The sequence below is a fragment of the Vespa mandarinia genome, chromosome 4, assembly GCF_050613455.1.
Source record: "Vespa mandarinia isolate Hongniang chromosome 4, ASM5061345v1, whole genome shotgun sequence".
Taxonomy (NCBI): Eukaryota; Metazoa; Arthropoda; class Insecta; order Hymenoptera; family Vespidae; genus Vespa; species Vespa mandarinia.
Window position 1 is genome coordinate 8,491,792 of NC_140813.1, and position 15,709 is coordinate 8,507,500.

The following is a 15,709-nucleotide window of genomic DNA, read 5'->3' on the forward strand; positions in this document are numbered from 1 at the left end:
TCGTAAACAACATTATTTACAGTACTTTGCTCTCACAATCACACTGTTATCCCGAAAAGAGAATGAAAGTAGTAAGAGGTCATTGATGGCATGGACAATTAAACGTAAAAGTTTTCCGTTTTTTCGATTTATATTCTTATGCTTAAAAAAAAAAAAAATAAAAAAATAAAAAAAGAAAGAAAGAAAAAAGTATTCCGAATGAATTATCTTAAATTTTATTAAATAATTATGTAAAATAATGAATTTTTTTAGAATAATCGATTATATCTTTCGAATCTTGAACAATTTCAAGATATTTTTAAATAAGTATCTACGTCGGTATATTTCTTTAGTAGATATTTAGTGACTTCTGAACGTAAAATATTAAATAAAATCTCGTGCGTCTAATGTAAAGAACGAGATACGAAGTACTCGGAGACGAGGATTGGTAATGCTCGTATACTCGAGAAAAGTATTTGAAAGTTAGAGAGGCGAAACTTCCCGACGGGTTTCTAAACGGGACGAGCTTGCGATTTCGTCCTACACAGTCCATTTCGTTCGAAGAGTTTTTCAGTGGCTTCCCTTTACACCGAACCATCCCGATAACCTCTTTTTCCGTAGAGGAGGCGGTAGCCGAATTACAGTCTGTTGGAAAAGCCACGGAATCCTATAAAGCTTGAAAGAAAGAAGTCGAGAGAAAGAGAGAAAGAAAGACAAAGAGAGAGTAAGAGAAAGAGAGAGACAGACAGATAGTGTGGTAGGGCCAAAAGCTCTTAGCATGTCGGCATTGGTTAGGATCTACCAAACATGGCCAGCGAACGGTAAATAGAGAGCGACAATTTAATGAGAATCTCCCTGCAATCAGGCGAAACACAATTATTTGTCGCGATACTCGGCCATTCGTTGTTGGTATAGCCACGCCCTAAAGATCTATCCTCGCCTTTTTATTTCTACCGTAAGAATCATTAAAGTCGAAATAAAAAAAAGAAAAAAAAAGAAAAGAAGAAAGAAGAAAAATACAAAAGAGAAAAAGCAAAAAGAAAAGTTATAATATGGGAATCATAAGGGACATAACGATTCGATCGAACGTGATTAAGGATTGAGAAGTATTAAACATTTCAATTTAATGCTTCATAAATATATCTCTTTATTCGATTGCGTGATATGTATCTATGAATATGTATCTTATATATAGATTTATATTCCGTTCAAATTATATCCATCTATTGATAATCCCTTATATGAAATAATTAATATTACATTCCGTCGTTATTATGAAAAGAAAAAATTGTTCTCTTTTTAAATGAAACCAACAAAGTATTTTCTATAGATCAGAAGACCTCGGCATTGATCTACTATAATCATTTAGAGAGAACATCTCGAAGTTGGTCCGAACCAGGCGTCTAAGATCCATTAAGGAAATTCGATTGGTCGGAAAGACGAGAAGAGAGACAGAGATATAGAAAGAGGGAGGAAAGAAGGAAGAGAGAGAGAGTGTGTGTGTGTGTGTATATGAGAGAGAGAGAGAGAGAGAGAGAGAGAGAGCGAGCCGAGATACTCGGATATTCAACGAACGCTTTGAAGAATCGACGAGTGGTGAGAAAAAGAAGGAAAAGAAAGAAGAGCCACACGGAATTATTATTTTCTACCTTTAACGCGTAACTCCTAAGGGGTTTGAAGATACTGCTAGAGAAAGAACGTGGCATTAAGAAGTCTGCAGAAGAGAGAATACTAAGGAAAGAGGAAGAAAACGAAAAAAGAAGGGGAAAGAAAAGAAGAAGAAGAAGAAGAGGAAGAAGAAGAAGAAGAAGAAGAATGGAGAAAGATGGTGGATGCTAGATACGATAATGGCGGTTATGGGTGCGCGTCTCTTGGATCCCTCTTTTGAAGGCATGCCACGGTTCACCGTGAAGACGAGAAGGCACGAAGCGCGAAAACGCCCGATGAATACTTAACGTCGCTTCTGACGACGAGATGGTAGAATGGGAGGGAAACCGAAGAGAGGTGGTGGAAGAGGAGGATTCGTTGTCGACGACGATGCGTTCTTGATGACATAAATTGTCTCTTTATCATTCGACGTTCGACGTCACAAAAGACGGTTATTGGTCTTGCGAATAAATGAGAAAGAGAGAGAGAGAAAGAGAAAGAGAGAGAGAGAAAGAGAGAGAGAGTGAGGAGATTGGGAAAGTAAGAGGTGTGAGTTTTCCCCCTAAAGAGTTTACTTCACTCATCTCGCACACATTATTACTTCGACGTAACTTACTGTTATCGTCACTGCATCCGAGATGGAAGTAAATTTTCGCCCGACGAATCGAGAACGAAAAGGAGAACGGCAATGAATACCCGTTATGTGAAATTTATATGAATATCTATATACATATAGTGTGTATGTATCACGTATAGTTATTGTTTTCAACAAGAAAATGAGTTTCCATTTGGGAAAAGTGATAAAGAAAACTGTTCTTGATGTAAATTGAAATATTTGTATCTTTTTTTATGGATTCCATTGGTTCTTAGTTTGATGAAAAAAAGAAAAACAAAAAAAAAACAAAAAGAAAAAAAAAGAAGAAAAACATTGCACACGATAGATTTTCATTTGTCTAATCAATAAAAAAAATGCAAAACCTTTGAAAATCATAAAAAGGTTTTTGTGGTTTCTCGTTGAATTATTCGTGGAAGCGTAACCGTCGGTGCAAGAGAGTTCGTGCGGTTGTGGTGATGATCTTGGTGGTTAGAGAGAAGATGTTTGACGGGGAGGGGGAAAGGGGTTCAAGCGTAAAGGAAAGGGGATGAGTGCCGATGAAGGCGCCAAGAGAACAACAAACCGCCATGATACCACGATGGCTGACGCCCACGTTCTCTAATGGCACCACTCAAGATGCAATACTGCTGCATGAATATTATATAACATCCACACAACCGCCATCTGCCAGATACTCGCGTCTTTACAGCCACCTTAGGCCGCGATATCGTAGCCGCGGATGATGTCTATTGCATACCCACCGATCTCGAACGATGTAACCCTTCGTGGGAATGTCCTTCGTTCTCTTGGCCATATTCAACGAATTATGGCTTCATCGTATCGATGTTCTTGGGTCGTTCGTTCTTGTTATTATAGTATGTATAAATTTTACGACGAATATTCGTAATATTACAGGAATTAAAATAATAAATAAAATAATTCGATAAAGGAGTGCATATATTCTTTCATTTTGTTATGAAATAATCATTTTTAGAACGGATGAACTGTGATCATATTTCGTCGTTGATCTTAAAAATACGCTGGATTATTCTTCATGGATAAATAGTTACTCAATTATTTCGAACGATCGGACAATCTTTTTCACTAGATGAAAATGCATTCGTGTTAATATTTATATAGGCCCTCTTGGTGTTTTACCCGGATATCCAGACATTAGGGTTATACTCGAAACTGGACAGACAGCTAGTAGAGTTGCCAAGTGTTCGCGGATGATGGATATATGTATTTGGCGTTACCGTCTAGACGAGAAAAATATATACGTATACATATACGTAGTTATATATACAGATAGGTATATATATATATATATATATATATATATATATATATATATATTACATACATATCTACGGCGAGCGCCACTTAGATAGAAGCTATGATTATTTCAAGGTGCACTCACAAAAATTGGTTGCCCATCCTCTTCGAAGCTTCACGAAGACCATCACAGCAGCCTCTTTCAGCGATATCCAAACGTCGTTCCCTTTCCCTACGGTTCTCTCGTGAAAGCGTCTTTCTGAGAAAAATCAAGTTAGCAACGGCACTCCACTCTTTGGCGGACATGCTCGCTGGCTTGTACTCGACTCCGTACTGGACTTGTTCCCTTGTAATATCACTTCGTGAGTTAAACGGAATAAACGCGTTCAAAGTGCGGAAATTTACCGCAGCCTTGCTAAAAGAAAATACCATGATTGCTAAATTTTATCTTTCTTTTGTTAACTTTGTTATTCTTCTTCAACAACAATCTAATATTATTTTATTATTTTCTTTCATATTCTTTCAATTCTTATCAAGTAATTAAAATCTATTTTATTTTAATTAATCCATATGGTTTTATCTCAAATCTATCTTTTTGTGATTTATTTTATTATTATTAATGAAATGAATAAAACTGAGGATTTCTTGACGAATCAATTTTTGAAACGAGTAAAATAATAGAAATATGAATTCGTATGTATGTCTTTGTGCAGCATAGATATATATATCTACATAGATACTATAGATACATAGTTCGCGTTTACGAGACTATTTCTCGAACTTCACGACCCAACCTTTTTTTTTTATATCATTCAAAGAGAAACTGCAGTGGCGTAGAAATAAATGGGAACACGTCACATAGAGCTCGACGAACTGGCGTTTATGCGTGTCTTTTCCTTTCTTCCCTCTTTTCCTCCTTCTTCTTCTTTTTTCCTTTATTTTCTCACACTATCCGCATGTTCTTTCTAGCTAGTCGCAGATCGTGTTATCTCGACAAGTAATTCAAAAGCACGACTCTTTCGAGAGTCGCTGTCGCCCTAATTATTTAACGAGCACCTTCGTTACGCAGTTCAAATGTTGGCTGGTATACGTAGCCCGTGATATCATCATCGAATAAATCGAAATTTTTTGAAAAGCTCTTCGTGCTTTTATCGGTCATAGGTTTCTGGGACAATCTCTCGGTAATTGATTGACTGCAAATTTAAAAATCGAAATAAATATTAGACAAATATATCAATATAATATCTAATAAACTCAGTACCTCTCTGAAAGACAATATTCTCATTTTTTTTTCAACCCCAAATTGCAATTATAAATCGAACAAATTCGAGACGTTCGAAGTGATGAATTTTTTAATTCGTATTTCAATAGAAATTGAATTAAAAAATTAAAAAAAAAGAGTGAAAGTTTTTGTATATTTAACGCCCATAATCTTTAATTAAGATTAAAGGAGATTCTCGGAATATAAATTTTTCTTTTTTGTTTTCTATTTTACATCCTACAAATAAATTTGTTACATTGCGTCGAGTGAATTGGTGATTTGTCAATATCATCGATCATCATTTTACGAAGAAAAATTTGTTCGCGTACGCGATGTTCGTGTGCGTTGTACGAGTTGAATCGTTTCATCTTGTGCCAGCAATTTTGCGCGTTGTACCGAATAACGGAATTACACGTATATATGCTCGTGTTCGCGAAGATAGAACGTCGATCGAGAGTGAAAGATAGAGACAGATAGAGGTAGAGAGAGAGAGAGAGAGAGAGAAAGAGAAAGAGAGAGGAGAGAGAGAAAGAGAGAGGAGAGAGAGAGAGAAAGAGAGAGAAGAGAGAGAAAGAGAGAGGAGAGAGAGAGAGAAAGAGGAAAGAGAGAGAGAGAGAGAGAGAGAGAGAGAATGTGAGAATGCGAGAGGAAGTTGAAGTGGTTTAGTTTCGCTATGCTATGAATTCGCGAGAAGTGCAATAGTCATGCTTATAAGTTCAGCCACGCGCTCTAGCACTACAAGCAGTTCCCGTCTTTACAAATTAATTCGTTTCGATCCCTCTTTCGTAAAGTAGTAATTAGTAAAGTGAAAATTCACATTTCCCATCAATGTAACGTAATAAACATGTTTTCTGTTCCTAATAATTAACTTTTCCCATTGAAAATTTTGATAATATATATTTTTTCTTCTTCTCCTCTTTCTCTCTCTCTCTCTCTCTCTTTTTCTTCCTGTAATGGATATAATATCTTTGAAAAAAGAAAAAAAAAATCTCAAGTCAGAAATTCGTAAAGAATAAAAAAAATAAACTACTTGTAATACACCTGAATATAAAAAGGATTATACTTCGATGTGAATTTATAATTAATTGATGTATATTTCATATATTCTCGGGCATTTATTTTTGTCTCATTAACTTTAGCTCAACTGAATGTAATATCCTTGAGCAGAAGAAAAGATAAAAAGGAAGAAAGGATAGAAAGGAAGTTTATAGCAATAACAGAGTCAAGAGTATAGCAAAAGAAGGAAGATAAAGAGGAATGATAATCTTTGTTATCAGGGAGGCAGAGGTAGAGAGAAAGAGGAAAAAAATGAAAGAAAGAGACAAAGAGAAAGAGAGAGAAAGAGAGAGAGAGAGAGAGAGAGAGATTATAAAATCTATAAAATTCTCTTATGAGCTTCGAAGCTATCTCGTGAATTTGTCGAAGTTTATTCTCGACAAAAAGATTAATATACGATTTTACTATTCTACACAAACATACCCATATAGTAACGCACGTTTTCTAGGACGGTACTTTCATTTATATTTTTATGGATTCGGCTTCAAAAATCGGACGAACCCTCGATAAAAGTTGGAATTGCAAGTTATGGTTTATCCGTGGAACGAACAAGCAAAATTTGAGCTTTTGTGTTTTCAAAAGAGAGAGAAAGAAAGGAAGAAAGACAGACAAAGAGAGAAAGAAAGAAAGAAAGCGAGAGAGAGAGAGAGAGAGAAAGAGAGAGAGAGAGAGAGAGTGAAAGAGAATATCTTTTTCCTTTCTTTTCTCTTTTATATGCGCGAACTCAAAATCTCTCGGGTGGCTTTAAGATTTTTTGAAGTCTTTCAACCATGGGAATAGTGGGCATATTCTTTCCGACGAGAAAATCTCTTCGTACGTTCATTCATTCTTTTTTCTGCTCATGTACAATCACGTGATATTTTCTGTTCTTTCCGTTCTCTTATCCTCCTGTTATAGATCTTATTTATTCCTTCTTTCTTTTTTTCTTCTCTTCCTTTCACTCTCTCCTTTCATTCCCTACTTTATCCAGTCTAACGTTTTCTCCTTTCTCCGCCATTATTTTTCAAATCTTTCCTGCTGCTTATTCTTCCCTTTTTTTTTCTTTCCCCCTCGTCGAGATGTGTACTTAATAACAATAATCCCCTAATAACAATCGAGAAGTTATACTACCCTTGGGAAGGCCAACCACCCTACTCTTTTTCTCTCTGTTATCCACACCCCGTAACCCCTTCATTCTAGTATCCCATCCCTTCGTGCAGAGCATAATGCTTGAAAACCTACTATCTTCGTCTCTTTCTTTTTCTCTCTTTCCTTCCTCTTCGGAGCTACTACTTCCATTGTTGCCTCGAAGGATTTACCTTTTACCTCGGCATTTGGAGGAGGTGGAACACGGAAGTGTGCTCGGATTTCATAAGTCGACGTGAAGATTATTTTACCATCCTTGCGGCGAATGCGAATTTGCATTTTCCACGATTACTCGCTATTGACTTTTGACGAGAAAGAGAGAAATAGACAGAGAGAAATAAACAGGGAGAGAGAGAGAGAGAGAGAGAGAGAGAGAGAGAGAGAAATTTATCGGATTCTTGTGAGAAAAGCAGCGAAAATTATTCGAAAGAGTTTTCGCTCGTTGGATGAAAGATAACTTGTAATTTCGTTTCAGTATCTTAAGTATCTTAATATTTCTTTCCTTTCTTTTTTCTAGAAGATTTCTAGAAATCATTTTCGCGTGAAAAGAAAAAGGAAGGGAAAGAAAAGAAAAAGGAAAACAAAAAGAAGTAGAGTATAATTGAAAAATGGATATCGTAGATTTTCGTTAAAGTACAAATATTTTTTTCAAAATTGAAACATGAACGAATTCGACGAAACGAAGATCTCACGATGGCTTTAAAGCGTAGAAACGTTTTCAAAACGAATCTCGATCGCAGCCGAATCTCCCGTATCTCTGGCTATAATAAATTTACGCTCGATACACGCTTGGTTCCGCTGCCGATACGTAATATTCATATTTATTTATGGAAGGGGAATCGAGAGAAGTGGGAACAGAAGAGAACTCTGCCGGCAGCTATTGATTTTTCAACGTTAACGCGTACGCCACATTTATGTCTCTCTTTTCATATATCGAACTCTATCGCTCTATTTGGTTGCTCATATAAGCTACCATTGTTAGCGTATATATAAAAAGGAAAAAAAAATCGATTACGATTAATCCAATATCGGTGTACAAACTTGGTCTACACTTTCTAACGTTCCTATACGTCATATATATTAAATCAAGAACACCGTATTCGCAGATGTAAATTTGTCTGATCTCTTTGCAGCTATTTCTACGCCAGGCTGTAGCTACGTAAGGTACAGCAGTTTGGAGGACGTGAAATCGCAAGAACTCGGATTTCATCAGTTAGAATTTACTCCGACTGTCGTTTCGAAGATAAGGTAAGAATCTTCCCTTTTTACAATTATGAGTGATATTGTACAATTAACGAATATCAATAATACACGATAAATAATTCATAATCATTTCGTGGTAGAGATTAAACAGATACATTTTTTTCTTTTGTTTTTTTGTTTTTTTTTTTATTAAGAAAAATAATAAACAATAAATACGTGGAGAACGATAGAAATTCACGTTGAGAGTTATCGCAAGGAGAAACGAGAAATAAAGTAAAGGAGAAGTCGTGAATGATATTTCTTTAAAAATCAACGTACACCGAGCGTTGTGATTACTTTTGATAATTGCCTTTTTGTATTTCGTCCCAAAGCTTTTCTCTTTTCACTTTTCGCTCTACTACTTCTCTCTCTCTCTCTCTCTCTCTCTCTCCCTCTCTCTTTCTCTCTCTCTCTCTTTACTACTCTCGCAGAGTCGTCGTCGCAGATAAACGTGGATAGTTCATAAGCTCGTAATCCTAAAACAAAACGTTGGCTAAGAAACAAAAGGATTCCCTTTCCCTACCACTCATTGTTACTCTTTTATTACTATCCTCTTCCATTTCATCCTTTCATTCCTCGCCTCTTCTACGAGTTGTCTCTTTAACGAGAATCTCTTAGAAGATTTCAGAACTTTCAGAAAAATTAATTACATTTTTCTTAAAGAATTCTATAATTATGAAAATTAGATAGGATTCGACGAAAGTATATATTATCTTATTGTTGAGGACGTTCAAAATTTTTCTTAAAGAGGATTATTACTTAATTCTAACGTTTTATTAACTAACCGGATGAAACGCTGGAATATAGTTGGGCCGTTATAACATCGCGTTACAAACTCGATTAACCTCGTGGTATAACTCCATACACCATGGCACTAGCAATCCTTCGCGACGATACACCTTGTAATTTCTCTTCCTTGAGAAGATAGTAACGGAGCCTTCCAGAAGCAGCCCTTTTTCGTTGGACTACCAACCTTGTTCCCGACCATAATCCATTTCTTCGGTAGTACATTTTGATACCTTTTACCTATCTTTTCGCTCGCTCTCTCATGTATGGGTATAAATTCTCTTTTTTTGCTCTTACTTTATTCTTTCCTCTCAGAATCGAGTTCCTCCTTCTTTTTCCTGCACGGAAGTGGTGTAGGCAAGGGTCTTTATCTTTTCACCGGAGGTTCATTCTTGCCTAAGACGGTGAATGAGACTGAGAGTAACAAGGAGAAGAGATAAGGGATAGCGAGTGAGATGTATGAAAGTGAGAGATAGAGATAGAGATAGAGAGAGCGGGAGAGAGAGAGAGAGAGAGAGAGAAAGAGAGAGCGTAAAGAAAGAAAGAAAAAAAATATTATGATATGGTAGGTAGATAGGTAGGTAGTAAAATAATAGAGGTGGAGAAAAAGAGAAAAAGAGGAACGCAATGAAAGAGGAAAGAAATCAGAAGGAGCTCCGTGAAACGGTACGAAATTTCAAGAGTCTATTCTTCAAGTCTTCGGTCATGAAAACGCGTTGCACTGCGGACCATCAGCTATCGAGACTACCCTGCGGTATATTTGGTCGGTCTTAGAAAGAAAAGGAGAGAATGAGAAATAGAGAAGGCCAGGGGGGGTGAGATCGGTATTAAAGGATGAAGGGATTTCGTTTCGACGTATTTTGCCTGTAATCCAAACTGCCTCCTCCATTTCCCACTCTCCTATGGCCTTCCCGTTTCTTCCAGATCACTATGGCGTGCCCTTCCTTTCTCTCTCTCTCTCTCTCTCTTTCTCTCTCTTTCTTTCTCTTTTCTAAGGTCGAAAGAAAGTCGGGGAGAAAGGAAGTTTCCACCAGCTAGGTTATATACTCTTATACTTCTTTCCCCCTTGCGGTGATTCTGGCCGAGGATCAAGGACGATTTTCGGGCACAAAGATTGGAAATCGTACTATCCGTTATTCTTATTTCTCGTCCTTTTCTTCTTTTTCTTCTTCTTCTTCTTCTTCTTTCTCTCTTTCTTTATTTTTGTTTCCTCTTTGTCGCCATTGTGCTTCTTGAATTCTTCTAATGCAAGGGAAGAAAAAGTGAACGAGCTTCTGCATTTTACGAGTATGATCGATTTAGATAGCTTGGGTTTTACAGCAAATCTGAATAAAGTCTTCTTATATACTCACCATCAATAGTACTCAGACACTACATTTTTGTTTTTATGAAATGAAATATATATAAGTACTAAGATATATCAGGGAAAGGAGAAAAAAATATTTTCTCTTATGAGAAGAAACATTTTTATTGTTTCATATTAAATAAAATGATTAACTTTCATTATGATTATTATTATTCTTTCGAACTAAAAGAATATCACAGAAAGAGAAAGAGAGAGAGAGAGAGAGAGAGAGAGAGAGAGAGAGAGAGACAGAGAAACAGAGAAAATATATTATATAAATGCTTGATGAGAAAAATGAAATAAATTTCATCGTGCATATTCTTTTCTGACATTTTTGTCTGTTTAAGAGGCGATGGGTTGGTATACTTACATATATATTCCTATATATAGAAACTTTAACCGCTCTTAACACGGTACAAATCGTTGAAGAGTTAAGGGTGGGTTCTTCTGTGCCATGTGCGCTGGCATATACGTCTTCGTAATGGCGAAGGCACATATTTTAAAGTCAGTCTCATTTACCCTTCCACCAATCTCCGTGCACTGCCTCTATTTTTCCCCCTTTTCCTCTTTTTAAGCAGACTTCACGTGGGAGTTACGTGCGGCTTGAAATCTTGCGTTTGAAAAATTTTCATTTTAGTCGTCCTCTTTTTTCTTGTCGCTGTTTCCTTCCCTTACCCTCTCTCTCTCTCTCTCTCTCTCTCTCTCTCTCTTTTTGTCAAAGGCTTACGGCATTTAATGTGTGCAGGCTTTAAAAATGCTTTTAATGACGAACACACGGGCTTTTGATCGACGGTTGACATACTTTCCCTCCAATGTTTCCATCGTTTTGCCTCTATAATCATATATATATATATATATGATATATATGAAAATATACGTGAAAATATTCTTTTAACTTCATCATTCGATCAATTTCATCATTTTTGCTTATTAAGACTTCATTAAATAATTGAAATAAAACCATGTGATATAGTTATTGTATTAATCGTTAAAATTAAAGATTTTGCAGTAAATGAAATTCACGTCAGAATAAAATAAATACATGAGTATCTGTCTATAGATCGTATGTGAATCATAAAATTATTAAGGTTCAATTGACGAATGAAATTAATATTATTACTGTTTGATAATGAAAAGCTGACAAGATTTTGGCTTAGTTCGATGTTACTGATCGTAACATAATAATTTTGGGAGGAATAAAATTTTTAGGATTATCCATGTAGAAATAATTGTATTGGTATTACGTTATACATTATCAAATGTTCATCCAGGAATGAAATTGATATTATCACTGTTATGTCAGATGGATAATTGTTATAATTTCGAAATACAATTGGTCTGAACGAGAATCGATGGTTATTTAATGATTCTGATCATTTCAAGCCGATTTCTGAAACAGTTCAAATTTCTCCTGGTACACAAAAGTAATCTCGCATGTATATGCATATAGATACAATATACTATATGTATATATTGTAGAAACCACTGTCTGATTTTATCGTCATACGAAATGTTGACAATTTTGAGACGCGTCACCTGTTGCATCGCCGACACGATAAGCTTTCTGGTTGTCTTCCTTATTAAAGAGCCTTTAAGATTCATCTTCGGTCTATGAATTTTCGTAAGTTTATATCTATTAGTAAGACGAATTATTTTACGAAATTATTCCGATTATATATCGCTACGAATTCGAATTTTTTAAAAATTTCTTTAAACAAAGGATTCATGCTTGCGGAAAAATGTTAATTGAGCGTTACGTTCCAACTGCATTTTTTGAGGAAATTCAAGCGCACACTCACTCGACGAATCGCTAAATTTTCTCATTTTATTCCTTTTCTTTTCTTTCTTTCTCTCTTTCTCTCTCTCTCTCTCTCTCTCTCTCTCTTTCTCTTTTTGTTTCGTATGTAGAGAAGTGAACGCGCTTAAACAGATCGTAAAGTTGTCGGAAAATCAGGGAATGCAGGAAAGTCGAACACGTTTCGTGCTTGAAATCGTCCGATATTGTATCTCTCGTTGCGAGAGTCAACCGTTTAGAAAAATCGATGGGCTCTCGTAAAAGCGAGATTTCCGCGAAGGTCTACCGGTTGAATGTTATGTACTTCACGGTAAACGTATAGCTTTTGTGTTACGGTAAATATATCACAAAAGCTGTCGGTATGCGACGCTATCTATGCGATAACGCCAGCTGTTCGTCGTGTAAATTTACACCTGCATTGGCGAACGCGAAACGTAGGTATACATAGAATAAAATTTTAACAAATCTTACGAAGATATATATATGTACACATACACAAATACATACACACATACACGCACATATATATATATATGTATATATACACATGTCGTATATACATATATAATCTTGTATATCATGTCGTTTATACATATATAAACTCATATATACATGTCGCTGAAGAACGTATAGATATACATATGAGATATCTGTACATAGATATGTATATACTTTGAACAATGACGAGCATAGAAAGCTTGACGACGCTTTTCGATTACGATTTCTTACCGATTTACCTAGCTATCCTTCGAAGACACTTAATCTTTTTCCCTTCGTCTGCTTTCTCGATCTATTTTCTGATACCCTTCATCGCGGACGTCACATTCACAAAAGTCGATACGCCATTTTCTCGTATCTCTCTTACGATAAATCGTAAATCTTCGGGAAGATATTAAAGTATCTACCTACATCTGGGTTGCGTCCATCCGAGAGTCGTATTTACAATGCTCGAAGATCGATCGATAAATCGAGTTGGATATATGTTCTTCAAACTCTACTATTTTGGAAAAAAAAAGGAGACTCATCGAACGAGACAACGTTTTTCTTATTCTTATACGATCCTCGATACTGGTATTGCTACCTCTATTTCTACTAGTACAAGAATGAGAGCGGTGTAACAGGATTTATTATACGAAGAAATAAATTACGGATCGTCGGACTTATATAGAGAGATCGTCCATCACGAACGTCGACTCGATTTGTCGATTATTATTATCCTCGACGATATAACGGATACCTACATGTAACACAAACTTGTTACAGTGTTACATGCTCACATAGGCACATATGTGAAAGTGAACGTATACGTATCTTCGCTTTCGGCAAAGACGTAGAGAGACGGTAGAGACGTAGTTCCCTCGATTTTTCACTTTTATCCATATAATAGAGAGCCGAAGTCTTGCTCGTCATCCACCTTATGAGCATACCGTTCTATGCTTTACCTTGTCCCGAAGAATAAGATCCTTCGTACAAATTTACTCGAGCATACTTCGCACCTTCAACATTTCCTACCTTATCACCTATCTTATCACATTTCTTCGAGAAAATCGACGATCCAACATTTAAGACTGTCAAGATTAAAAAAGAAGAAAAAGAAGGAGAAAAAAGAACAGGAAGAGAAAATCGGAGAGAAACGTATTGGCGTACATATCGCGAACGAATAGATAAATACATCTCTCTCTCTCTCTCTCTCTCTTTCTCTGTTAAGAAGAGGATCGCAGATCGAGCGTAATTCTGCAGTCCCTTAGATAATTTATCAGTCACCGGGATTTCGGTTATGCCTGAAACCTGCGGGTTATCCCGCGCCACTGCCACAAACCATTAGTTATACTTTCTCCTCCCGTTTTTTTTTTTCATTCCATCACCCCTCTTCTCCTTCGAGCTTATTATTTTAAAAATTGGCAGTGTAAGAACTTGAAACGCTTTAAAAATTTATGACAAGAAAGGAAAAAGAAAAAATGAAGCATAGCGAAACGAACTCGATGATCATTTCACTGTTTTATGAACGAAGAGATTTCTAGTGATAAAGATTATGAAAGATTTGAAATAAGTATGAAGAGCATGAAGAAAGAAAAATTTGTACTATTTCATTTGTTAATAATATATTACATGTATATATATATATATATATTTTTTTTTTTTTTCTTTAATTCTCACTATATACGTAATAATCTATACGCGTGCATACCAGTTGAATGTATTTTGTAAAGAATTTCTCTTTTTGAAACATTTGAGATATTTTATAATTTCAGCAAAAAAAAAAATAATTCTTTTGATATTTATGACCAATTAACAGAATTGAAATATTTCAACATTAAACTTATGATTATTTGAACCAAAATATTTCTGATTTCTCATTATTTGATGTATCTATTTAATTGATTGCTACTTTAATTGATTTCTAATTTCAATTTAGTCCAGATCTAATTGGAGGCATTATAATGTATATTAATTATCATAAAACATATAAAAAAAATATTTTGTGCGATATAAAAATCGTTTCGATAACAATTTCGAGGGAAATTCGCGAACAATTCTCGTGTCACGTCACGGAAATACATATAGGGGTAGGAACCATTCTATTTAAAGGACCTCGATCTCTCTCGCGGTTATCGTCTAGCCACGAAGAGAAAAGGAATAGAAAGAGAAGAGGAGAAGAAGAGGTGGAGAAGAGGAGGAGAAGAGACGAGACGAGACGAGGAACAAATCGGTTCAGAATACCGCGCGAAAAGGGCTGGCCAGAAACTGGTGGAAGCGTACATGGAACGCGCGCGCATCGGAATTGCAAATGCAATCACCAGGATAAAAATTGGCTGTCATCTGACGTGAAACGTAAGAGAGAAAGAGAGAAAGAGTTGGTTGCTGTGACCGTCGATGTGGGGATGGAGAGGATGATTCTAGTGAGAAGAGGAGGATGAGACTGGAAAAGGCGAGAGTGGAAATGGAAGAAGAAAGAAAAAAAAATAAATAAATAAATAAAAGAAGAGAAAAGAGAACCGTCGAAATCGTTACGACGAAAATCGATTTCAAGTTGCACGTGGTTATTAACTAAGTTCATGTGTATGTATTTGGATATTTATGTAAGTACATGTCTCCATGTGTATGTATATATGCAATCGAATGAATTTTTGATTAGGAATTCCTGATCCCTCTACCATAATATCATATCTTTTTAAAATTTTCGAAATATGATAATTTCATCTCGATGTTCGAACCTATTTCGTTCCCTTCCGCCTCCCGACAAGTATGCTATCGGCGTAAACACAAAATCAAAGCCTAAAGCAGAAATATCTTCTCCCTGTATCCATTCATGTTCGATGATCTTCTATAATGAAATGCTTCGAGTATTATACTCAATGGCCCGGTGTTATAAGTATTTCAAGTTCATGTCTTAGTTCATTTCGTAATAGTATGCAGGAGAAGTAATAGCGAGCTGTCGTATAAAAAGATTAAATTTCATATGTATTTTATCTTATTTAAAGTGTCGCATTATTGTGTTATAATCGTTCGCTGAATATGAGTCTTTAAAAGGGGATTAAACTTTTTACGCATGCACTCAATGTATTTATCATAGTGATTTAAAAATTATTATTGTAATATGTA

General features: G+C 35.8%; 1 protein-coding gene across 7 annotated transcripts in view; it reads left to right on the plus strand.

Annotated features, from left to right (window-relative positions):
- Positions 1 to 15,709, plus strand: part of LOC118443181 (uncharacterized) — a 181,235-nt gene that overhangs the window by 87,287 nt on the left and 78,239 nt on the right. For all 7 annotated transcript variants that reach the window (XM_035869739.2, XM_035869740.2, XM_085656386.1 and 4 more), the window contains one exon: positions 8,072 to 8,186. In XM_035869739.2, the coding sequence (XP_035725632.2) occupies positions 8,072 to 8,186 (115 nt within the window). The remainder of the gene's footprint in view (positions 1 to 8,071; positions 8,187 to 15,709) is intronic.